General features: G+C 43.4%; 1 protein-coding gene across 2 annotated transcripts in view; it reads left to right on the top strand.

Moving 5' to 3' along the window:
• Positions 1-9,137: 9,137 nt before the first annotated feature.
• The window catches only part of LOC115225349 (coiled-coil domain-containing protein 77-like), a 104,460-nt gene continuing 88,511 nt past the window's right edge, over positions 9,138-25,086 (top strand). For both annotated transcript variants that reach the window (XM_029796299.2, XM_036514125.1), the window contains exon 1: positions 9,138-9,221. In XM_029796299.2, the coding sequence (XP_029652159.1) occupies positions 9,199-9,221 (23 nt within the window). In that variant the 5' untranslated portion in view covers positions 9,138-9,198. The remainder of the gene's footprint in view (positions 9,222-25,086) is intronic.

The raw sequence follows: 25,086 nt of genomic DNA, 5'->3' as shown, positions 1-25,086 counted from the left end.
GGTAGGCTATGTAGGTAGGCACTGAGTCCACCCTACGTTCTTGCCCTCCACTCGTTCCGAACAGTCGGGCAAAATGCTGCTGAAAGGCCTCACACATTTCTTGGCTCGAGCAATTCGCGCCCCTGTTCATCTACCAGTGACCGAATGGTGGCTTTGTTGCCCTGTTGCGCCTCTGCCACCGGGCTTCTCTCTCGCGGCTCCAACACCTTCGTTCTTTAGAGCACGCATCCTAGCTCTGACAGCACATCCTTCGTGTTTGGCGTTGAAGTGTTGGTCGAGGGCCAACCTCGCCGCCAAAACGTCGGATGCGATGCCGCTTCTAATTGCCTCTTCTAGCTTCTTAACTAGCTCACCCTCTACTCTATTTCTATCTATGGCTAGTGCTTTGCTGTACCTAATCGCTTCTGCTTTTACTGCTCTCTTGAGGGCAACCACCATTTGTTGTTGATGATGGCTCCCGTCAAAGCCCTCTTTACTAGTGTGCTAATCCGGTCTCTGAAAACTTGTCTCGATGGGAAGGACGCGTTTAGTTTCCAGTATCCGGGACCCTGCCAAGTGTCTTACCTAAGTCTAGCGTACATGTCACAGTTTGTGATCCGTGTAGCTGACTATGTGGAATTGTGGACATCCTATGCTATCCACTATCTACTGTCCTACACAGTATCCTATCTAGATACGATCTCGACGACCCGATGCGGTTGCTCCATGTCCACGTTGGCGCATTCGGGTGGTCTAGTCGGAACCTGTCAGACAGTTGAAAGCGTCTGACAGGTCTCTGAGGCATTTGCATCCCTACTATTCCTATCTCTACCACGTAGTCTACATGCGTGTCCAAGGTAGCATTCCAATCCCCCACTAAGAGTAAAGGACGAGACGTTCCCAAGAAAACTTCTAGACGTTGAAAGAAATCCGCCCGACCTGTTAAGGGCGGTGCGTAAACTGATACGAGTCGAAAAGCGTGATAGATAGATAGATAGATAGATAGGTAGGTAGGTAGGTAGGTAGGTAGGTAGGTAGGTAGGTAGGTAGATAGATAGATAGATAGATAGGTAGGTAGGTAGGTAGGTAGGTAGATAGGTAGGTAGGTAGGTAGATAGATAGATAGGTAGGTAGGTAGGTAGGTAGGTAGGTAGGTAGATAGATAGATAGATAGATAGATAGATAGATAGATAGGTAAGTAGATAGATAGATAGATATGTGTATAAAGTGAGGATGTAATCCTTAAATGATGAAATCAGTGAGCCGTTGGACAGCGGTCATGCTGGGGAACCACCATCAAGGGTGTTTTTAGCTGAAGAGATTGAATCCAGTTCCTCTTTTCTATAAGCCTAGTTCTTGTTCTTCAGTCGTCTTTTGCCGAACGACTGAGTTACAGGGACATGAGCAAAACATTTGCGGACCAAGTATTGTAACAGCTTAGGGGTCAGGAAGTCAGGGGTCTGCAACCGTTAACACAACTAGTCAGACAGCATCAGAGATTCGTGAGGTGTATATGTGGGGGTCTTCTGAAATCTCAGATGAACCCACATCGCAGCTAGGGGCTCAAAGACAAGCAGTCCCTTGTAAATCGCTACTACACCAAAAAACAGTACAGAAAGGATCCCCTAACACAGAGGTTTTCAACCAATATTACATACGGACTCCTTTAATTGCCATTTTACTCTGGTGGACCCTCAGACCCACTTGGTGGGTAAAAACAGTGCCGGAGTAACCATTAAGCAAAATAAGCACATGTTTAGGGCATCAAAGGAAGGAGGGGGGGGCGGCACCACAGAAATGGTAAAAGGTCTACGGCACAAAAGAAATCACTTTCATCTAGCGAAAATAATATTCGGGATGGCTTTATTTCTTATTTCTTTATTGCCCACAAAGGGCTAAGCACAGAGGGGACAAACAAGGACAGACACAGGGATTAAGTCGATTACATTGACCCCAGTGCGTAACTGGTACTTTATTTATCGGCCGCAAAAGGGTGAAAGGCAAAGTCGACCTCAGCGGAATTTAAACTCGGAATGTAAAAACAGACCAAATACCTATTTCTTTACTACCCACAAGGGGCTAAACACAAAGAGGAGACAAACAAGGACAGACAAAGGGATTAAGTCGATTACATCGACCCCAGTGCATAACTGGTACTTATTTAATCAACCCCGAAAGAATGAAAGGCAAAGTCGACCTCAGCGGAATTTGAACTCAGAATGTAGCAGCAGACAAAATACCTATTTCTTTACTAACCACAAGGGGCTAAACACAGAGGGGACAAACAAGGACAGACAAACGGATTAAGTCGATTACATCGACCCCAGTGTGTAACTGGTACTTATTTAATCGACCCCAAAAGGATGAAAGGCAAAGTCGACCTCAGCGGAATTTGAACTCAGAACGTAGCAGCAGACAAAATACCTATTTCTTTACTACCCACAAGGGGCTAAACACAGAGGGGACAAAGAAGGACAGACAAACGGATTAAGTCGACTACATCGACTCCAGTGTGTAACTGGTACTTATTTAATCGACCCCAAAAGGATGAAAGGCAAAGTCGACCTCAGCGGAATTTGAACTCAGAATGTAGCGGCAGACGAAATACCTATTTTGCACTCATCTTGCCTGGGGTACAAGGGAGTCAAGTCAAGGGAGTGACCCTGATGCATGGGCGCTTAGTGCAGACTTTAGCCGAACTGTGGTAGTTGCTGTATGTTGCAAACATCGCACAATCTTGCTAACAAGCTAATGCATTTTTGACTAGGTCTTATCTTAGGGGTGGGGTTTATATTATAATCATCCTAAGATATCATGGCAGGTCTTATTTTTGGGGAAACACAGTACATACACACATACACTCACAAGCCTTTGTTTAACGTGTGTGTGTGTTTGTGTAAACAGACATGTAAGAATAGGCTCTGATGAAGCTACTCGGTGTAACTCAAGCACTCAGCTATGAGTCCACTGCATTTTATAGCAGAAACAGCTGTGAGCTAATGGAACTCATAAGATAATCATTCACTCCATTATCGTCACATTTTCTTACCACTCTGGGATCTTTTACCTTTTGACCAACAGATTTAGAAAATAATTTTTTGTAACTAAATGCTTTCAAACTTCGGACACTGGTACAATGTGTCATATAAAACATCTTTCACTCTTAGCGTTTTTGTGAATAGCTTATATTTAGGAAGTTATTTCACGTTAAAGTTGTCGTATTTTGGTAATTTCAACCAATCAATGATGTGTATTCCATCTTCCCTTTAACTTGAAAATACCCTCTTCCCTGAATTGAGGTGGTTTCATGGCAAAGAATTCATCAAGGTATCTTTTTACGTCATCCAAGGAATTGAAATTTTTACCATTAAGACTATTCTGCAGAGACCTGAATAAGTGGAAATCTGAAGGAGCAATATCTGGTGAATATGGAGGGTGGGGTAACATATCCTATCAAAGCTGCAGCAATTTTTGTCTGGTTCCCAGAGCATCAAGTGTGGAAAATGAAGTTTCTTATCTTCCATTTTAAAGGGTTACAGAATTAACACAGGTTATAGGAACATAAACCTTCTTCCACGAAAAGATAGCTTAAACTGTGCTCTAAATGGAGGTGTAGTCAAATCCTATTTTATGGACTCAACCATGTTCTAAAATAAATCGAAAGGTAAGCTACTATAAATTTGCACGAACTTTCCGGACAACCCAATATATATATATATATATACCATAAATCCTCGAGTATAATCCACCTTTTTCCCAAAATTTAAAGGTCAAAATCCCAAGTGCGTACTATATACGAGGTTAAAAATGAAAATTATTTTCTAAGCAATGTCCGAGTCTCTATTTGCCGTCCAGCAATGTTTATTCAGACGCATTTTGTGATGTCGGGCATGAAACTACCTTAAGCTAAGCCTGAAAGCAATGAAGTCATAAAAGAATCATCCATAACTTGCAGTAAGCAACATTTATTAAACGTTATTACTGTTATTTCTTTATTTTCTGCAAACAAAATGCACAAAAAAGCTAGACGTTTGCATATGTTATATATACAATAAAAAAAGGACGTTACCGTATACAGTTTTACAAACCAAGGACATTATATAGACCTTGACTCAAGTTAGAGAAGGGGTGCGTATTATACACAAGTCTTCCTAGCTACATGGTTTCGGGTTCAGTCCCACTGCATGGCACTTTGGGCTGGTGTCCTCTACTATAGACCCGAGCTGACCGGAGCTTTGTGATTGAATTCGGTAGGTGGGAGTTACTGCCATGTGTGTATGTGTGCGTATAGCTGCTCAGTGCCTCTCCGAAAGAGAGAGAGGGTTTAGGTTTTTCAGAGGATCAGCCCCCTAAAAATCCCTTGCGTATTATACTGAAGGTCAGACGTGTCTGTGGAGTGCTCAGCCACTTACACGTTAATTTCACGAGCAGGCTGTTCCGTTGATTCCGATCAACCGGAACCTTCATCGTCGTAACTGACGGAGTGCTTAACAAAAATAAAAACTGGGAGGTGGCCCTCGAAGTCGCTGGAAATGGAGATCTCCAGGTCCAAATTCTTGAACGGCTGCTGCGGCTGATGGTGGTGTCACGAGTGGTTGAGTTGCTGGTGGTAATGATGGTACAGATAACAAGGAGGGGAACGGTTTTCAGTTATAATTCTTTTCTACTCTAGGCACGAGGCCTGAAATTTTGGGGGAGGAGAGCCAGGCGATTAAATTTGAGCCCCAGTGCGTAACTGGTACTTAATTTATCGACACTGAAAGGATGAAAGGCAAAGTCGACCTCGGCGGAATTTGAACTCAGAACGTAGCGATGGGCGAAATACCTATTTCTTTACTACCCGTAAGGGGCTAAACACAGAGGGGACAAACAAGGACAGACAAACGGATTAAGTCAATTGCTGGCTTTGGGCCAAAATTTGAAATCAATAGACAGGAAGACATGCTGCAAAGCTCCAAGCTTTTGGGGGAAGAAAATACAGGGGGGGGATCAGTTAATTATGATTTATCCGACAGCAGGATTGGCTGTGGGGTAAATAGCTTGCTTACCAACCACATGGTTCTGGGTTCAGTCCCACTGCGTGGCACCTTGGGCAAGTGTCTTCTACCAAAGCCTTGGGCCAACCAAAGCCTTGTGAGTGGATTTGGTAGACGGAGACTAAAAGAAGCCCATTGTATATATTATATATATATATATATATATATATATATATAAAACAGTACTGGGAGGAATAAGAAACGGAACAAAGCGCATTTTCGTTTCTCGTTGAGTTCTACGTCTATTTGTGGTGTCCTGTACTCACGTATATATATTTATATATGCATGTATATATACATGTAGATGTAGGTACATACATATATGTTTGTAGGTATGCATATATTTTATTTATTACACTATATATATATAGTTAATCCAAACATGTATGTGTATATGTTTGTGTGTCTGTGTTTGTCACCCCCCCCCCAGCATCGCTTGACAACCGATGGTGGTATGTTTACGTCCACGTAACTTAGCGGTTCGGCAAAAGAGAACGATAGAATATGTAGAATAAATCCTAGGGTTGATTTGCTCAATAAAGGCGGTGCTCCAGCATGGCCGCAGTAAAAATGACCGAAACAAGTAAAAGAGTTAAAGAGTAAAGTCCGTTCAGTTTTTCTAAGCCTCGAAAAAGAACTCGAAAGGTTGGGCCTCCAGCCTGACCTTTCGTGAGACCCTTTAACCCCAGAAACTTTTCTGCAGTCTCTCGTATTTATATTACATACACACATACATGCACATACATGAAATGGAAGTGTGTGTGTGTGTGTGTAAATATGTACCCGGCGAGCTGGTAGAATCGTTAGCACACCGGGCGAAATGCTTAGCAGTATTTCGTCTGCCGCTACGTTCTGAGTTCAAATTCCGCCGAGGTCGACTTTGCCTTTCATCCTTTTGGGGTCGATAAATTAAGTACCAGTTACACACTGGGGTCGATATAATCGACTTAATCCGTTTGTCCTCTCTGTGTTTAGCCCCTTATGGGTAGTAAAGAAATAGTAAATATGTACCTGGTCCAACAAACTTCATGACCTTTTAAAATTAAAAAGAAATTAATATGGCGGTGAGCCAGCAGAATCGTTAGCGCAGTGGACGAAATGTTAAGCGGTATTTCGCCCATCGCTACGTTCTGAGTTCAAATTCCGCCACGGTCGACTTTGCCTTTCATCTTTTCGGGGTCGATTAAATAAGTACCAGTTACGCACTGGGGTCGATGTAATTGACTTAAGCCCTTTGTCCTTGTCTGTCCTCTCTATGTTTAGCCCCTTGTGGGTAGTAAAGAAGTAGGTATTTCGTCTGCCGATTACGTTCTGAGTTCAAATTCCGCCGAGGTCGACCTTGCCTTTCATCCTTTCGGGGTCGATTAAATAAGTACCAGTTATGCACTGGGGCTCAATTCAATCGTCTGGCTCTCCTCCCCCAAAATTTCAGGCCTCGTGCCTAGAGTAGAAAAGAATTATAACTGAAAACCGTTCCCCTCCTTGTTACCTGCACCATCATTACCACCAGCAACTCAACCACTCGTGACACATCAGCAGCAGCAGCAGCCGTTCAAGAATTTGGACCCGGAGATCTCCATTTCTAGCGACTTTGAGGGCCACCTCCCAGAAGTGTCGGGCGTCAACGAAGAGCCCTCGACTACAACCAGACAACCAAAGTCTTTTTTTCCCCCAAGGTCTCGGGTTTCCCACCCCTAAGCTCAAGACATCACCTAATCACCCTTACCCGCCTTGTTGCTTAGCAACAACAACCACCACCAGCACCAACAACAGGGGGCGCAATGGCCCAGTGGTTAGGGCAGCAGACTCGCAGTTTCAATTCCCAGATCGGGCACTGTGAGTGTTTATTGAGCGAAAACACCTAAAGCTCCATGAGGCTCCGGCAGGGGGTGGTGGCGACCCCTGTTGTACTCTTTCGCTCCAACTTTTTCTCACTCTTTCTTCCTGTTTCTTGTCCCCGCTGAGCCTGGATGCGCATTCATCCATCCGTCGATGCTCTCGGTGAGTCGGGGGTTGACCTGCTTTCTCTTCTGCGGGTCTTACGAATAGCAAAGGACCACATTTCGGACTTCTCCCATCTTGCGAGCTCTGGGACGAAGACCGTTCACTCAACAAACAAGCACCACCAACAACAAGGACAACACCACCACCACCACCACCACCGCCACCACCACCACCGCCACCACCGCCACCACCGCCGCCACCACCCACCACCACTACACCACCACCACCCCATCACCACCACCACCGCCACCACCGCCGCCACCACCACCACCACTACCACCACCACCACCACCACCACCGCCACCACCGCCGCCACCACCGCCGCCACCACCACCACCACTACCACCACACCACCACCACCACCACCGCCACCACCGCCGCCACCACCACCACCACAACCGCCCACATACCACCATCACCACCACCACGCCGCCGCCGCCGCCGCCACCACCACCACCACCACTACCACCATCACCACCACCACCGCCGCCGCCGCCGCCACCACCACCACCACCACCACCATCACCACCACCACCGCCACCACCGCCGCCACCACCACCACCACTACCACACCGCCACCACCACCATTACCACCACAACCGCCCAACGCCGCCACACCCCACCACCACCAACCCCACCACCACCACCACCACCGCCGCCGTCACCACCACCATCACCAACCCACCACCACCACCATCACCACAACGACCACCGCCACCACCGCCGCCGCCACCACCACCATCACCACCACCATATTTTTTTCTTGTTTTTTTCTTCAATTTCTGCAATTTCAACCAATCAATGACGTCTATTGAAGTAAAAAACATTCTGTGCCGTATGAATATGTTCCTCGTTTAAGAAACAGATTGGGTTTATTTACATTACTCTCTTTACTCTTTTACTTGTTTCAGTCATTTGACTGCGGCCATGCTGGAGCACTGACTTTAGTTGAGCAAATAGACCCCGGGACTTATTCTTTGTAAGCCCAGTACTTATTCTTTCGGTCTCTTTTGCCGAACTGCTAAGTTACGCGGAGGCAAACACACCAACATCGGTTGTCAAGCAATGCTAGGGGGACAAACACAGACACACACACACATACATATATACACATATATACGGCGGGCTTCTTTCAGTTTCCGTCTACCAAATCCATTCACAAGGCTTTGGCCGGCCCGAGGCTATAGTAGAAGACACTTGCCCAAGGTGCCACGAAGTGGGATTGAACCCGGAACCATGTGATTGGTTAGCAAGCTACTTACCACACAGCCACTCCTACGCCCGTTTATTTACATTTGTGAACAAAAAAGATACCCTTCCCCCCACCCTAACCCTAAAGGAGATTGAAATGCAATAGATCTATACTAGGGTCATAATTATGGGTGACAATTTCATATGACACCGCTAGAAAAAAACTGCCGTTCAAACCGAAAAGATCCATATTCTGTAGTCCGTAAGCTATATCTTGTTAAATTTCTTACATTTCCTCAATTTCAACCAATCAATGACGTCCATTAAGGTAAAAAAAACATTCTGTGCCATATGAATATATCCCTCGTTTAAGAAACAGATTGGGTTTATTTACGTTTGTGAAGATAAAAGATACCCTTACCCCCACCCCTACCCCTAACCAACCCTAACCCTAAAACAGATTGGAATGCAATAGATCGATACTAGGGTCAATTTCTGCAATTTCAACCGACCACTGACGTCTATTGAGGTAAAAAACATTCTGTGCCGTATGAATATGTCCCTCGTTTAAGAAGCAGATTGGGTTTATTTACATTTCTGAAGAAAAAAAGATACCCTTCCCTCACCCCTAACCCTAACTAACCCTAAAAGAGATTGAAATGCAATAGATCGATACTAGGGTCATAATTATGGGTGACAATTTCATATGACACCGCTAGAAAAAAACTGCCGGTCAGACGGAAAAGATCCTCTACGTCAACCCCATCCCCACATCAGCATCACCCCCCCCCCCACCGCATCCCATCCCACGGCCATCACCATGGAAACACAATCACATTTCATCTCTCCCACTACCACTCCTTCACTCCCCCCCCACCGCCTGATACACAAACACACTTATATGAGTTATCTGCTCCTGTAGTTCCTGTTCCGCCGCAGCCGACACCAGGTGTCGCACGTGTCGCGCCAACTCGACCAGAATTTGAAAATGTCCGGGAATCCCTTCGTCCGGTAATTAAAGTCTCCGTTTCTTACCTTTTTCTCAGCGAAACCTCAATTAATCACGAATGTCCGATGCCTAATTAGCCGTGGCTCGCTCTCTTGCGAACCCTCCTCGCCTTAAGCAACGTATTTACGCGGTTTTTCTTTCATAAACCTCTCAAAATGATTCGCCAACCGTTAAAGCAATTCAAACATGTTTTAACGTGTTTCTAGCGCGGATGTGCGAGTGCGCGCACCGGCTCCACTAAATTTTAAGTATTGCCTTTTTTTCCCTTTAGTATAAAACCATTTTTAGACGACACTGAGCAGCGAACTTAAAAAGAGTGGTCCCGGTGCGCGCACTCGCGTATCCACGCTAGCTAGTCGTGACTAGTCGATCCTACAACGACTAAATAGCAAAATAAATAAAACAATAATTTTTTTGAACAAAAACACAAAGTAAGCATCGACTATTCACGACTAGCTAGCGCGGATACGCGAGTGCGCGCACTGGGTCCACTCATTTTCAGTAATGCCTTTTTTTCCCTTTAGTATAAAACAATATTTTTAGACGAGACTGAGCAGCTGGCTTAAGAAGAGTGGCCCTGGTGCGCGCACTCGCGTACTCGCGCTAGCTACTCGTGACTAGTCGATCCTACAATGACCACCTAGCAAAGTAAATAAAACACAAAATAAATAATTATTTTTTACCCAAAATAAGCGCAGGAGTGGCTGTGTGGTAAGTAGCTTGCTAACCAACCACATGGTTCTGGGTTCAGTCCCACTGCGTGGCACCTTGGGCAAGTGTCTTCTGCTATAGCCTCGGGCTGACCAATGCCTTGTGAGTGGATTTGGTAGACGGAAACTGAAAGAAGCCTGTCGTATATATATATATGTGTGTGTGTATGTTTGTCCCCCTAGCATTGCTTGACAATCGCTGCTGGTTTGTTTATATATAATGGGTTAAGGGTATCACAAAAGTCCTCTTTGAAGGCCCAGCCTTCGAATTTCTTTTATAGGGTTTAAAAAAACTGAAGGGCCGCTGCGATAAGCGTGTGAATCTGAGAGGGGAATATGTTGAATAAAATAATTAACTGATCCTCATGTGTTTTCTTTTACCCAAAGCCAGGAAGTTTTCAGCAGCCTCTCGTGTGTGTGTGTGTATATATGAGGGGGTGTTGAGAAGTTCCTGGCTTTGATGGTATCACAAAAAGCCTGGCTGGAGGCTCAACCTTCTGAGTTCTTTTATAGATCTTAGAAAAACTGAAGGAACACTGCATTAAGCGTGTGAATCTAAGAGGGGAATATGTTGGATAAAATAATTAACTGATCCTCATGTGTTTTCTTTTACCCAAAGCCATGGACTTTTCAACGGCCCCTCATGTGTGTGTGTGTGTATGCTGTGATTAATAATAAATTCTTGTATATTCCATCTTCCTTCTTTCATTTACCACACACACACACATGCATATGTGGGGTGGGGTGTCAAAAAATTCCTTGCTTAAAGGATATCACAAGAAGCTTAGTTGAAGGCCCAATGTTCCAAGTTCTTTTGCAGGACTTAGAAAAACTGAAGGACCGCTGCAATAAGTGTGTGAATCTGAGAGGGGAATCATCATCATCATCGTTTAACGTCCGTTCTCCATGCTAGCATGGGTTGGACGGTTCGACCTGGGATCTGGGAAGCCGGAAGGCTGCATCAGGCCCAGTCTGATCTGGCAATGTTTCTACAGCTTGATGCCCTTCCTAACGCCAACCACTCCGTGAGTGTAGTGGGTGCTTTTTACGTGCCACCTGCACAGGTGCCAGGCGAGGCTGGCAACGACCACGGTCGGATTGGTGTATTTTACGTGCCACCGGCACGGAAACCAGTCGAGGCGGCACTGGCATCGGCCACGAGTCGGATAGTGCTTTTTACGTACCACCAGACGAGGGATCCTGGCTGGTTCGATTTGATTTCAATTTAGCTTGCCCCAACATGTCTTCGCAAGCAAAGGGCGTTGGCATGGGTGCCTGTCGTACGGTCGGATTGGAGTATTTTACGTGTTAAATGTGTTAAATAAAATCATTAACTGATCCTTCTGTATTTTCTCTCCCCCAAAGCCATGAAGTTTTCAACACCCTCTTCTGTGTGTGTGTGTGTCGGGATAATAAATTCTTGTATATTACATCTTCCGTCTTTCATTTACTACATATATATCTGTGTGTGTGTGTCTGTGTATATATATATATATATCACCGTGACCGTCCAGGCTATCAGATGTTGCTACACATCGCTGGTCACAATGTGCTTCGCATTGTTTTAGCCTTCAAATGACGCCACCCCGCTGGCTAAGCGAGCAGGCCAACAGAAGAAAGAGTGAGAGAAAGTTGTGGCGAAAGAGTACAGCAGGGATCGCCACCACCCCCTGCCGGATCTTTGTCGAGCTTTTAGGTGTTTTCGCTCAATAAACACTCGCAACGCCTAGTCTGGGAATCGAAACTGCGATCCTACGACCACAAGTCCGCTGCACTAACCACTGGGCCATTGCGCCTCCATGTGTGTATGAGTGGGGTGTTGAAAAGTCCCTAGTTTTAAGTGTATCGCAAAAGGTTTGGCAGTTCTTCCAAGTTCTTTTACAGGGTTTAGAAAAAACTAAGGACCGCTGCGATAAGTGTGTGAATATGAAAAGGGAATATTTTGAATAAAGTCATAATTAACTGGTCCTCCTGAATTTTCTGTAACCCAAAGCCAGGGACCTTTTCAGCCGCCACCTCGTCATATATATATGAGGGCTGCTTCAATCCACCAGAATAAAATAGTAATTGAAGGGTCCCATAGATAGAAATGCTTGAGAAGCCCTGCTTTAGATGTATGTATTGCAAGAAACACCTGGGTTTCTTTCTCTAATGTTTTACATTGTTCATTCTACACAAGTTAATGTGTGAGGATCAAAATAGGAATTTTGGAAGAAGATTCTATGAAACCAGTTTTTGAACATCGAATGGCTGTAGGGTCCACCAGAATGAAATAGTAATCATAGGGGTCCACACAAGCAAAATAGCAAATTGAGGATCTGTAGTAATATTTTAAGGGTCCGTGATGAAGGTTTGGTGTAGATGTCTGTATTGCAAGAAACAGCTGGGTTTATTTCTCAAACATTTTACAGGGTTCAACCTACACAAGTTTTTAAACATCGGATGACTCTGGGGATCCACCAGAATAAAAGGGTAATCAAAGAGGGTCCACACAAGCAAAAGAGTCAATTGGGGCTCCACAATAGTATTTTAAGGGTCCGTGATGAAGGTTTACTGTAGATGTATGTATTGGTCTGTATTGCTAGAAACTGCTGGGTTTCTTTCTTGAACATTGTACATGGGGAAAAATAAAATAGGGGTTTTGAAAGGAGATTCTATGGAACTAGTTTTCCAACATCAGATGCCTAGGGGTGGTGGTCCACCAGAATAAAATGGTGTTCAAAGAGGGTCCACACAAATGAAAGAGTCAATTGGGGCTCCACAATAGTATTTTAAGGGTCTGTGATAAAGTTTTGCTGTAGATGTATGTATTGGTATGTATTGCTAGAAACCACTGGGGTTCTTTCTTGAACATTGTACATGGGGAAAAATAAAATAGGGGTTTTGAAAGGAGATTCTATGGAACTAGTTTTCCAACATCAGATGCCTAGGGGTGGTGGTCCACCAGAATAAAATGGTGTTCAAAGGGGTCCATAGATAAAAAAAAAATAACTGTCTATGGAAATGAAACTGGATAAATTGTGTGGCTTCAGAAGGGGTCTACTTTGAAGAAGATTAAATGCTCAATTTACAAATGGTGTCGTTTTGATGCCTTCTGATTAGACCTCATATTTTAAGCAAAAACAAGCTTGGATTACCAACTCTAAATACTGGATCGATGACCCCTTTCACTTATGAATATTAACCCTTTGGTACTAACCCTTTGTTACTGTATTTATTTTGTGATGTTCTGTGTTTCGTTCAATCAATTTTAAATATAACAAAGAATTTAGTAAAATAACTTAGTTATCCTTAAGCTAGTGTTAGGGACATAAATTGTGATTAAGGTTTGGTGGAAGATTTTAATTCAAGACATTTGTACTACAGAGCCAGAACCGGTTTCAGCCGGGTTGGTAACGAAAGGCTAAATTTTGCAGATTTTGTTACACTTGTTAGAAATAGCAGCCAAATCTTGTGCAAATTGAAGATCCATTTGACTGACTGTCTTTAACCCTTTTGTTACCATATTTCTGTTGAGATGCTCTGTGTTTCTTTCAATTACTTTAAATATAACAAAGAATTTAGTAAAATAGCTAGTGTTAGGGACATAAATTGTGACTAAGGTTTGGTGGAAGATTTTAATTCAAAACTTATGAAAAACAAGACATTTGTACTACAGAGTTAGAGCCAGTTTCAGCAGGGTTGGTAACAAAAGGGTAAATTTGCAGATTTTGTTTTGTTAGAAATAGCAGCCAAACGTCAGACGAAATACTGCTAAGCATTTTGCCTGGCGTGCTAACGACTCTGCCAGCTTACCACCTTTACTATTGGGGCTCCACAATAGTATTTTAAGGGTCTGTGATAAAGTTTTGCTTAGAGAGAGAGAGAAAGGATATCTCTGGACTGGTCACACCTTGACCAGAATGCTTCCAACGGAGCAGGCTCAACTGTAGGTACCTGGTGGTATTAAACTAGTTATTTCTTTACTACCCACAAGGGGCTAAACACAGAGGTGCAAACGACAGACAAACGGATTAAGTCGATTATATTCACCCCAGTGCGTAACTGGTACTTAATTTGTCGACCTCGGTAGAATTTGAACTCAGAACGTAGCAGCAAACGAACTACCTATTTCTTTACTACCCACAAGGGGCTAAACACAGAAGGGACAAACAAGGACAGACAAATGGATTAAGTCGATTATATCGACCCCAGTGCGTAACTGGCACTTAATCGACCCCGAAAGGATGAAAAGCAAAGTAGACTTCGGCGGGATTGGAACTCAGAACCTAACGGCAGACAAAATACCTATTTCTTTGCTACCCACAAGGGGCTAAACACAGAGAGGACAGACAAATGGATTAAGTCGATTATATAAACCCCAGTGCGTAACTGGTACTTTATTTATCGACCCCGAAAGGATGAAAGGCAAAGTCGACCAACGGCGTGATTTGAACTCAGAACGTAATGCCAGACGAAATACGGCTACTTATTTCGCCCGGCGTGCTAACGTTTCTGCCAGCTCGCCGCCTAGTGTTACTCAAAGTGGTCCCATCCTGTGTTGACTGAGCTCCTTCTATTCTTCAGTGGTCTGCTACAGGGTATTGTTTTATCACCCCCTCTCTTTTAGCCACCGACCAACAACTGCTGCCATTCTGGTGTTGGTGGTGTGTCCCCATCGTTTCCCCGCCGACGCTCGTTAACTATCACATGACACACAGCCCTCAAAGCATCCTCCAATCGCAAAATCTTACTCGGGGTCTCTCTCTTAAAAGACACCAGTCGTATCACACACACACACACGTGTCCATCTTCTTGGCTTCGATCGTACCAAGGGAGATAACTTATTTCCTAAACCGTTACTCTGCACTTTCTCAACGATTGTATTCAGGCGTTGGACCGCGGCCATGCTGGGGCATCGCTTCAACGGGGATTTTAGCCGAATAGGTCGAGCCCAATACCTTCAAAGCTTAGTACTCATTTTGTCGTTTACCGAACCTCTAGTTAACGAGAAAGTAAGCAAACCAACATCGATAGAAGGGGATATATATATATATATATAAATTAAATTTAAAATGAGAGTGAGAAATTAGATATTAATTTAATTAACACTGATTACACACCAGTGGTCTAGCATATAAAAAACTGAAGGTTCAGTAAAATTGTATTGTATACATATTAGCGGGAAACCACTATGTGGACACCCTTATGCTAGAAATAGATCCGCTGTGGTCATTACCACTCAGAAGAACACTTCTTCGTGAATGACCATAGCGGATCTATTTCTAGCATAAGGGTGTCCACATAGTGGTTTCCCGCTAATATCTATATATATAAAACTGTAGTTGTGTGAGTGTCTGTCCCCTTCGATTTAGATTCCTATCTACTCCCACATTTTGCAGTGCAGTTTAACCAAAACCGGGTATCTTATAGTCGTAATTCATATCGAGCCCGTCTGGGTATTAGCGCGCGTCTACGATGAGTCTACGATTTAAAAATAATTTACCATCATTTTTTTCCATTTTTAATGCATTTTTTCGCTATTATATAAGGGAAGTAACTCTCTAAAAATGTCTACGATGAGTCTACGATTTAAAAAATAATTTACCATCATTTTTTCCCATTTTTAATGCATTTTTTCGCTATTATATAGGGGAAGTAACTCTCTAAAAATGTCTACGATGAGTCAACGATTTAAAAAAAAATTTACCATAATTTTTTTTCCATTTTTAATGCATTTTTTTTTTTGCTATTTTTTTGCTATAACTCACTAAAAATGCTTATATAGTTATTTCCCTTACAAACCCGAGCAACGCCGGGCGATACTGCTAGAGAGATTTCGGTTCCCTACGAAATCCACCTACAAGGCTCCGGTCGGCCCCGGGATTGAACCCGGAATCATGTGGTTGGGAAATAAACTTATTAAGGCACAACCACTCCTTCGCTTATATGCAGGAGGCTTTCTAACGCTCGCAGCCGGCTTTCAGCGAGATTTTGGTTGTTATTTCTAGCACCACGGAGATGCCCTTACATAACCACAAGCTTAGAAGTTTTGGCAAACTTACACGAATGGCTGTGGTAAGTAGCTTGCTAACCAACCACATGGTTCCGGGTTCAGTCCCATTGCGTGGCACCTTGGGCAAGTGTCTTCTGCTGTAGCCTCAGGCCGACCAAAGCCTTGTGAGTGGATTTGGTAGACGGAAACTGAAAGAAGCCCGTCGTATATATCTATATATATATAAGTGTGTGTGTTTGTCCCCCTAGCATTGCTTGACAACCGATGCTGGTGTGTTTACGTCCCCGTCACTTAGCGGTTCGGCAAAAAGACACCGATAGAATAAGTACTGGGATTACAAAAGAATAAGTCCTGGGGTCAAGTTGCTCGATTAAAGGCGGTGCTCCAGCATGGCCGCAGTCAAATGACTGAAACAAGTAAAAGAGAGTATATAATCCCCTCCCTTCGACTTTGTTTCCTCATAACTTCGAGAGAAATGGTAATTTTTGTTAATGGAACTTTCTACAGATAATCTTCAGCTGCTGTACATTCCGATTATTTCAATTTAATATTGAAAAAGTATTTCCCCAGGAATTGGTTGGGAAAAGCGGATATTTTCAAATGGAATTTTCTAAAAACCTATTTCTTTACTACCCACAAGGGGCTAAACGCAGAGGGGACAAACAAGGACAGACAAACGGATTAAGTCGATTACATCGACCCCAGTGCGTAACTGGTACTTATTTAATCGCCCTCGAAAGGATGAAAGCAAAGTCGACCTCGGAGGAATTTGAACTCAGAACGTAGCGACAGACGAAATACCTATTTCTTTACTACCCACAAAGGGCTAAACACAGAGGGGACAAACAAGGACAGACACACGGATTAAGTCGATTACATCGACCCCAGTGCGTAACTGGTACTTAATTTGTCGACCTCGGAGGAATTTGAACTCAGAACGTAGCATCAGATGAAATACCTATTTCTTTACTACCCACAAGGGGCCACACGCAGAGGGGACAAACAAGGACAGACAAAGAGATTAAGTCGATTACATCGACCCCAGTGCGTAACTGGTACTTATTTAATCGCCCTCGAAAGGATGAAAGGCAAAGTCGACCTCGGCGGAATTTGAACTCAGAACGTAGCGACAGACGAAATACCTATTTTTTTACTACCCACAAAGGGCTAAACGCAGAGGGGACAAACAAGGACAGACAAACGGATTAAGTCGATTACATCGACCCCAGTGCGTAACTGGTACTTAATTTATCGACCCCGAAAGGATGAAAGGCAAAGTCGACCTCGGCGGAATTTGAACTCAGAACGTAGCGGCAGACGAAATACCTATTTCTTTATTACCCACAAGGGGCTAAACACAGAGGGGACAAACAAGGACAGACATAGGTATTAAGTCGATTACATCGACCCCAGTGCGTAACTGGTACTTAATCAATCGGCTCCGAAAGGATGAAAGGCAAAGTCGACCTCGGCGGAATTTGAACTCAGAAAGTAAAGACAGACGAAATACCTATTTATTTACCACCCACAAGGGGCTAAACACAGAAGGGACAAACAAGGACAGACACGGATTAAGTCGATTATATCGACCCCAGTGCGTAACTGGTACTAAATTTATCGACCCTGAAAGGATGAAAGACAAGGTCGACCTCGGCGGAATTTGAACTCAGACCGTAGCGACAGACGAAATACCTATTTCTTTACTACCCACAAGGGTACAAGGGGCTAAACACAGAGGGGACAAAGAAGGACAGGCAAACGGATTAAGTCGATTACATCGACCCCAGTGCGTAACTGGTACTTATTTAATCGCCCTCGAAAGGATGAAAGGCAAAATCGACCTCGGCGGAATTTGAACTCAGAACGTAGCGGCAGACGAAATACCTATTTCTTTATTACCCACAAGGGGCTAAACACAGAGGGGACAAACAAGGACAGACATAGGTATTAAGTTGATTACATCGAGGCCAGTGCGTAACTGGTACTTATTTAATCGCCCTCGAAAGGATGAAAGGCAAAGTCGACCTCGGCGAGATTTGAACTCAGAACGTAGCGGCAGACGAAATCCGGCTCCGCATTTCGCCCGGCGTGCTAACCACGCTGCCATCTCGCCGCCTTCAAATTTCCCAGATTCCTTTCATGGTGTGAATATTAAGATTATATCGGAATTTAATGCGATAAAGAAATTGGGTGGATGTGTACTCATAGTTAAGGACATAATCGTTTACTCTTTTACTTGTTTCAGTCATTTGACTGCGGCCATGCTGGAGCACCGCCTTTTAGTCTAGCAAATCGACCCCAGGACTATTCTTTGTAAGCCTAGTTCTTATTCTATCGGTGTCTCTTGCCGAACCGCTAAGTTACGAGGAGGTAAACACACCAGCATCGGGTGTCAAGCGATGTTGGGGGGACAAACACATACACACACACACACAGATATATACATATATACGACGGGCTTCTTTCAGTTTCCGTCTACCAAATCCACTCACAAGGCTTTGGTTGGCCCGGTGCTATAGCAGAAGACGCCCAAGATGCCACGCAGTGGGACTGAACCCGGAACCATGTGGTTGGTAAGGAAGTTACTTACCACACAGCCACTCCTGCACCTATATATATATATTATATATATATATATCTATATATATATATATATATATATATAGACATATATATATAGACATATATATATAGACATATATATATAGACATATATATAGACGATGGGCTTCTTTCAGTTTCCGTCTACCAAATCCACTCACAAGGCTTTGGTCGGCCCGAGGGTATAGCAGAAGACATTTGCTCAAGGTGCCACACAGTGGGACTGAACCCGGAACCATGTGGTTGGTAAGGAAGCTACTTACCACATGTGTCTGTGTTTGTCCCCCCAAAAATCGTTTGACAACCGATGCTGGTGTGTTTACGTCCCCCGTAACCTAGCGGTTCGGTAAAAGAGTCCGATACAATAAGTACTAGGCTTACAAAGAATAAGTCCTGGGGTCGATTTGCTCGACTAAAGGCTCTGCTCCAGCGTGGCCACAGTCAAATGACTGAAACACGTAAAAGAATAAAGAGTAAGTCCGATATAATCCCAAACTGCTCTGCTTGAAGCGTATTTGAAGAAAATTTCATTCAAAAATATGAAGAAACAAATTATACCGTAGTTTCCTTGGACGGGGTTAATCAAACTAAAGTATCCCCAGTATTTAACTGGTATCCTGACAGTGTACCTAGATTTTTGCTATGCAGTGCTTCTCTACTGGGGTCCACATCAGATTTTAAGGTCCTCTGAAATAATGTTGCTTAATATTTTAAACATTTTCGATCTCGAGCTAAAAGTTAATGCGAAAAACGAAAGAGGAATTTTGAAAGAAGTTTCTATAAAACATTGAATGGCTATAGGGGGGGGGGGAGTCCCACCAGAGTGAAAGGTAATCGAAGGGGGTCCGTAGATAATTAAAAAAACAAAAAAAAACGGTTGCGAACCCCTGATTTAATGTATAGTAAGATCTTTTCGGTTTGACCGGCAGTTTTTAAAAAATAATTTCCAGGTAACTAAACACTTTTAAACTTCGTATCCTGGTAGAATGTGTTTATAAAACATCTTCTATAGTTTGTAAGATATTTGTTGTTTTTTTTCTTCAATTTCTGCAATTTCAACAAATCAATGACGTCTATCGAGGTAAAAAAAACATTCTGTGCCGTATGAATATGTCCCTCGTTTAAGAAACAGATTGGGTTTATTTACATTTCTGAAGAAAAAAAGATACCCCTACCCCTAACCAACCCTAACCCTAAAACAGATTGAAATGCAATAGATCGATACTAGGGTCAATTTCCGCAAATTCAACCAACCACTGACGTCTATTGAGGTAAAAAACATTCTGTGCCGTATGAATATGTCCCTCGTTTAAGAAACAGATTGAGTTTATTTACATTTCTGAAGAAAAAAAGATACCCTTCCCTCACCCCTAACCCTAACTAACCCTAAAAGAGATTGAAATGCAATAGATCGATACTAGGGTCATAATTATGGGTGACAATTTCATATGACACCGCTAGAAAAAAACTGCCGGTCAAACGGAAAAGATCCGTATAGTATAGTAAAGTGATCGTCCCGTCTTTTTTTTTTTTTTTCAGTCTAAGTGTATCTAGGACTACATTATCTAATGTGTCCTACCGTGTTTTTAAAACACGATTTAGTCGCTATTTCTGGCAGCCGTGCGACCTTGTGGAAAACTTTGGCATTTCGTGAGTTTAAATCTTGATGAGGCTCCGCTGTGTGATGTGGTGTCCTTCATTCGTTGCTACGTGGTCTTCCGCCCTTTGGTATGGGAAATCGTTCTGGGGGCATCGCCACTTCAACCCACAATTTTTAATACAGTTACAACATCACCTCCCCTTCATTTTCCCTCTCTCTGCTTTTTCCGTTCCCCCCTCTCTCATTTTGTCCTATTCTCTCCCCCTCCCTCTTTCCTTCCATCTCTTTATTTCACATACTTTCTCCCTCCTCTCTCTGACTTCACTCTTTTTTATCCTCTTTTCTCTCTCTTTCTCTTTTTCTCTGCTTCACTTTCCTTTCTGTTTCGCTCTCTCTCTTTACTACCTTTCTTTCTCTCTGTCATTTTTACCCCCCTCTTTAATCATCACTCTCTCTATTCGTCCTTACACTCACTTTCTCTCTCTATTTCTATCGTCATATTTATATTTCTCCCTTTTGCTTACTCCCTCTCTGTTTCTCACTCTCTCACTTCTTTCCTCCTCTCTCCCTCCCGCTATTCACTTTCTCCCTCTTGCTTGCTCCCTTACGTTCTTCTCTCTCTCTCCATGTATTTCTTTCTCTCTATCAACATTTCTTCCTTTTGCTTACTCCCTCTCTGTTTCTCACTCTCTCACTTCTTTCCTCCTCTCTCCCTCCCGCTATTCACTTTCTCCCTCTTGCTTGCTCCCTTACGTTCTTCTCTTCTCTCTCCATGTATTTCTTTCTCTCTATCAACATTTCTTCCTTTTGCTTACTCCCTCTCTGTTTCTCACTCCCTCACTTCCATACATTCTCCTCACTCTCAATCTTTTCTTCCTCTCTCCCTATTAACATATCTTCCTTTTGCTTACTCCCCCTCTGTTTCTCACTCCCTTCCCTCCACTCAATCTTTTCTTCCTTTTGCTTACTCCCTCTGTCTTTCTCACTCCCTCACTTCTTCCCTCCTCTCTCCTTTGCCTGCTCTACACTCCGAACCTCTCTCTCCCTATATTTCTCACCCTTACTCTATTCATACTATTCCCCCTTTTTGCTCACTCCCTCTTTCATCTATGCTTCCTCTCCCTCCCCTTCCTTCTCCTCCCGTCTTTCAACTGCTGCTGACACCACTTACTGCCTACACACTACGTCATTAGATGCGCGCGCGCGAGCGTTGCGTGTGTGTGTGTGTACGTTGCTATGTTTGTGTGCATCTCCCCTCGCGTGCGTGCGTGCGTGCGTGTGTGTGTGTGTACGTTGCTATGTCTGTGTGCATCTCCCCTCGCGTGCGTGCGTGCGTGTGTGTGTACGTTGCTATGTTTGTGTGCATCTCCCCTCGCGTGCGTGCGTGTGTTGCTATGTCTGTGTGCATCTCCCCTCGCGTGCGTGCGTGCGTGCGTGCGTGTGTGTGTGTGTACGTTGCTGTGTCTGTGTGCGTCTCTGTGTATGTCAATGTGTGTGGTGGTCGTCCGCTGCTGATCGATTCCAACGTTGTTGCCTACGTGATTGTCAAACTCTCGATAATGGTCGACTCTCGCTTTTCTCTACTGCCAACGCGCACGCGCACACACGTGTGTGTGTGTGTATGGACATATGTATATATGCAGGTGTGTGTGTGTGTGTGTGTATCTATGAAATGTGTGTATATATATATAATTATATACGTATCTATAAAATGTGTGTGTGTATATATATATGTATATATATATAAAATGTGTGTGTGTATATATATATAAAATGTGTGTATATATATATGTATATATATATAAAATGTGTGTATATATATATGTATATATATATAAAATGTGTGTGTGTATATATATATGTATATATATATATATATATATATATGTGTGTATCTATAAAATGTGTGTGTATATACGTGTGTCTGTGTGTGTATATACGTATGTATCTATAAAATGTGTGTATATATGTGTATATATACACATGTATCTATGTATATATATATATGTGTGTATATATGTGTATATATACACATGTATCTATGTATATATATGTATGTATCTGTGTGTATATATACGCATGTATCTATGTGTATATATATGTGTGTGTATATATATATATATGTATGTATCTATGTGTATATATATGTGTGTGTGTACATATATGTATGTATCTATAGAATGTGTTTATATATACATGTGTATCTATAAAATGTGTGTGTATAATGCATTGAAACCCTTCAAAATAATAGTTTTATAAAGTGAAAGTAGTCGAAATATGAGGCGTGTATACATATACATATACACACATATATATTACCAATTTTGTTTTTGTAGAACTTGTTTGTATTTTTGTTAAATTTTTGAAATACACATATGCAGATGCGTGTGTATATGCATGTATGTATGTGTATATACACTCTTTACTCTTTTACTTGTTTCAGTCATTTGACTGCGGCCATGCTGGAACACCGCCTTTAGCCGAGCAAATCGGCCCCGGGACTTATTCTTTTGTAAGCCCAGTACTTATTCGATCGGTCTCTTTTTGCCGAACCGCTAAGTGACGGGGATGTAAACACACCAGCATCGGTTGTCCAGCAATGCTAGGGAGACAAACACACACACACACTTATATATATATATATATATATACGACGGGCTTTTTTCAGTTTCCGTCTACCAAATCAACTCACAAGGCTTTGGTTGGCCTAGGGCTATAGTAGAAGACACTTGCCCAAGGTGCCACGTAATGGGACTGAACCCGGAACCATGTGGTTCATAAGCAAGCTACTTACCACACAAGCTGTGGTCATGCTGGGGCACCATATATATATATATATAGGCCTCACTGAGGAAATGACCAGCGACCGAGACCTTTGGAAATATGCTGTACGTGAGAAGACCAGGCAGGACAAGTGAGCCCAGCCCACTTATGCATGCCTTTCCTCCCTTGGACACACAAAGATCTGTTGAGGCAAGCGAAGTCGATATCGAACCTCATCCGACAACAGGCACCTATGCCAACGCCCTTTGCTTGCGAAGACATGTTGGGGCAAGCGAAATTGAAATCAAATCGAACCAGCCAGGATCCCTCGTCTGGTGGTACGTAAAAAGCACTATCCGACTCGTGGCCGATGCCAGCGCCGCCTCGACTGGTTTCCGTGCAGGTGGCACGTAAAATGCACCAATCCGACCGTGGCCGTTGCCAGCCTCGCCTGGCACCTGTGCAGGTGGCACGTAAAAAGAACCCACTACACTCACGGAGTGGTTGGCGTTAGGAAGGGCATCCAGCTGTAGAAACTCTGCCAGATCAAACTGGAGCCTGGTGCAGCCTTCTGGCTTCCCAGATCCCTGGTCGAACCGTCCAACCCATGCTAGCATGGAGAACGGACGTTAAACGATGATGATGATGATATATATACATATATACGACGGGCTTCTTTCAGTTTCTGTCTACTAAATCCACTCACAAGGCTTTGTTCTGCCTGGGGCTATAGCAGAAGACACTTGCCCAAGGTGCCACGCAGTGGGCACTGAACCCGGAACCATTTGGTTGGTTAGCAAGCTACTTACCACACAAGCTGTGGCCATGCTGGGGCACCATATATATATATATATATATATATAAAGAAATTAATTTAAAATAATGGTTATTACATATTCCGTTATAGAAGTAAATTTGGCTTTCAGCTGTTCCCAGTTGCCATATATTAGACATATATATGTGTGTGTGTAGACACACACACACAACCATTGCCCTTAATTAATCTTTGTTAATTGGATGTTTCGTCATCCTTGACAAAATTCTATTTAAAACAAAAAAACTCCACCTCAAATCCTAAAATTTAAGTCGTCTTGCTTTTTTATTTCTATGTAAATTCACCATTTTTAGACATTTTTAAAATTATTTTCCATAAATGAATTTAATTATAATCAAAAGTATGTGAAGTATGTTCTAATTAACCCAGTTGTAAGTTTCTTTGCGACTTTTTAATCCCGGGTTCAGTCCCGCTGCATGGCACCTTGGGCAAGTGGATTTGGCAGACGGAAACTAAAAGACGCCCGTTGGCTGTTTACACATCCCGACTAACAGCCGATGTTGTTTTGTTTTCATCCCATAGCGGCTTAGCAGAAAGCGACCTACAGAATGACCTCAGAAAAAAAAAAAATAGAAATAGTACGCAGGAGTGGCTCTGTGGTAAGTAGCTTGCTTACCAACCACATGGTTCTGGGTTCAGTCCCACTGCGTGGCACCTTGGGCAAGTGTCTTCTGCTATAGCCTCGGGCCGACCAATGCCTTGTGAGTGGATTTGGTAGACGGAAACTGAAAGAAGCCTGTCGTATATATGTATATGTGTGTGTGTGTTTGTCCCCGCAGCATTGCTTGACAACTGATGCTGGTCGTATATCATCATCATCGTTTAACGTCCGTTCTCCATGCTAGCATGGGTTGGACGGTTCAACAGGGGGTCTGGGAAGCCAGAAGGCTGCACCAGGCTCCGGTCTTATCTGGCAATGTTTCTACAGCTGGATGCCCTTCCTAGCACCAACCACTCCGTGAGTGTAGTGGGTTCTTTTTATGTGCCACCTGCACTGGTGCCAGGCGAGGCTGGCAACGGCCACGGTCGGATTGGTGTATTTTACGTGCCACCGGCACGGAAGCCAGTCGAGGCGGCGCTGGCATCGGCCACGAGTCGGATAGTGCTTTTTACGTACCACCAGACGAGGGATCCTGGCTGGTTCGATTTGATTTCAATTTCGCTTGCCCCAACATGTCTTCGCAAGCAAAGGGCGTTGGCATGGGTGCCTGTTGTCGGATGAGGTTCTATATCGACTTCGCTTGCCTCAACAGGTCTTGTGTCCAAGGGAGGAAAAGCATGCATAAGTGGGCTGGGCTCACTTGTCCTGCTGGTCTACATATGTGTATGTATATGTATATATATATATATATATATATATATA

Source organism: Octopus sinensis, linkage group LG27 (genome assembly GCF_006345805.1).
Source record: "Octopus sinensis linkage group LG27, ASM634580v1, whole genome shotgun sequence".
In the NCBI taxonomy this organism is placed as follows: domain Eukaryota; kingdom Metazoa; phylum Mollusca; class Cephalopoda; order Octopoda; family Octopodidae; genus Octopus; species Octopus sinensis.
This window is presented reverse-complemented; position numbering and strand designations above follow the sequence as displayed.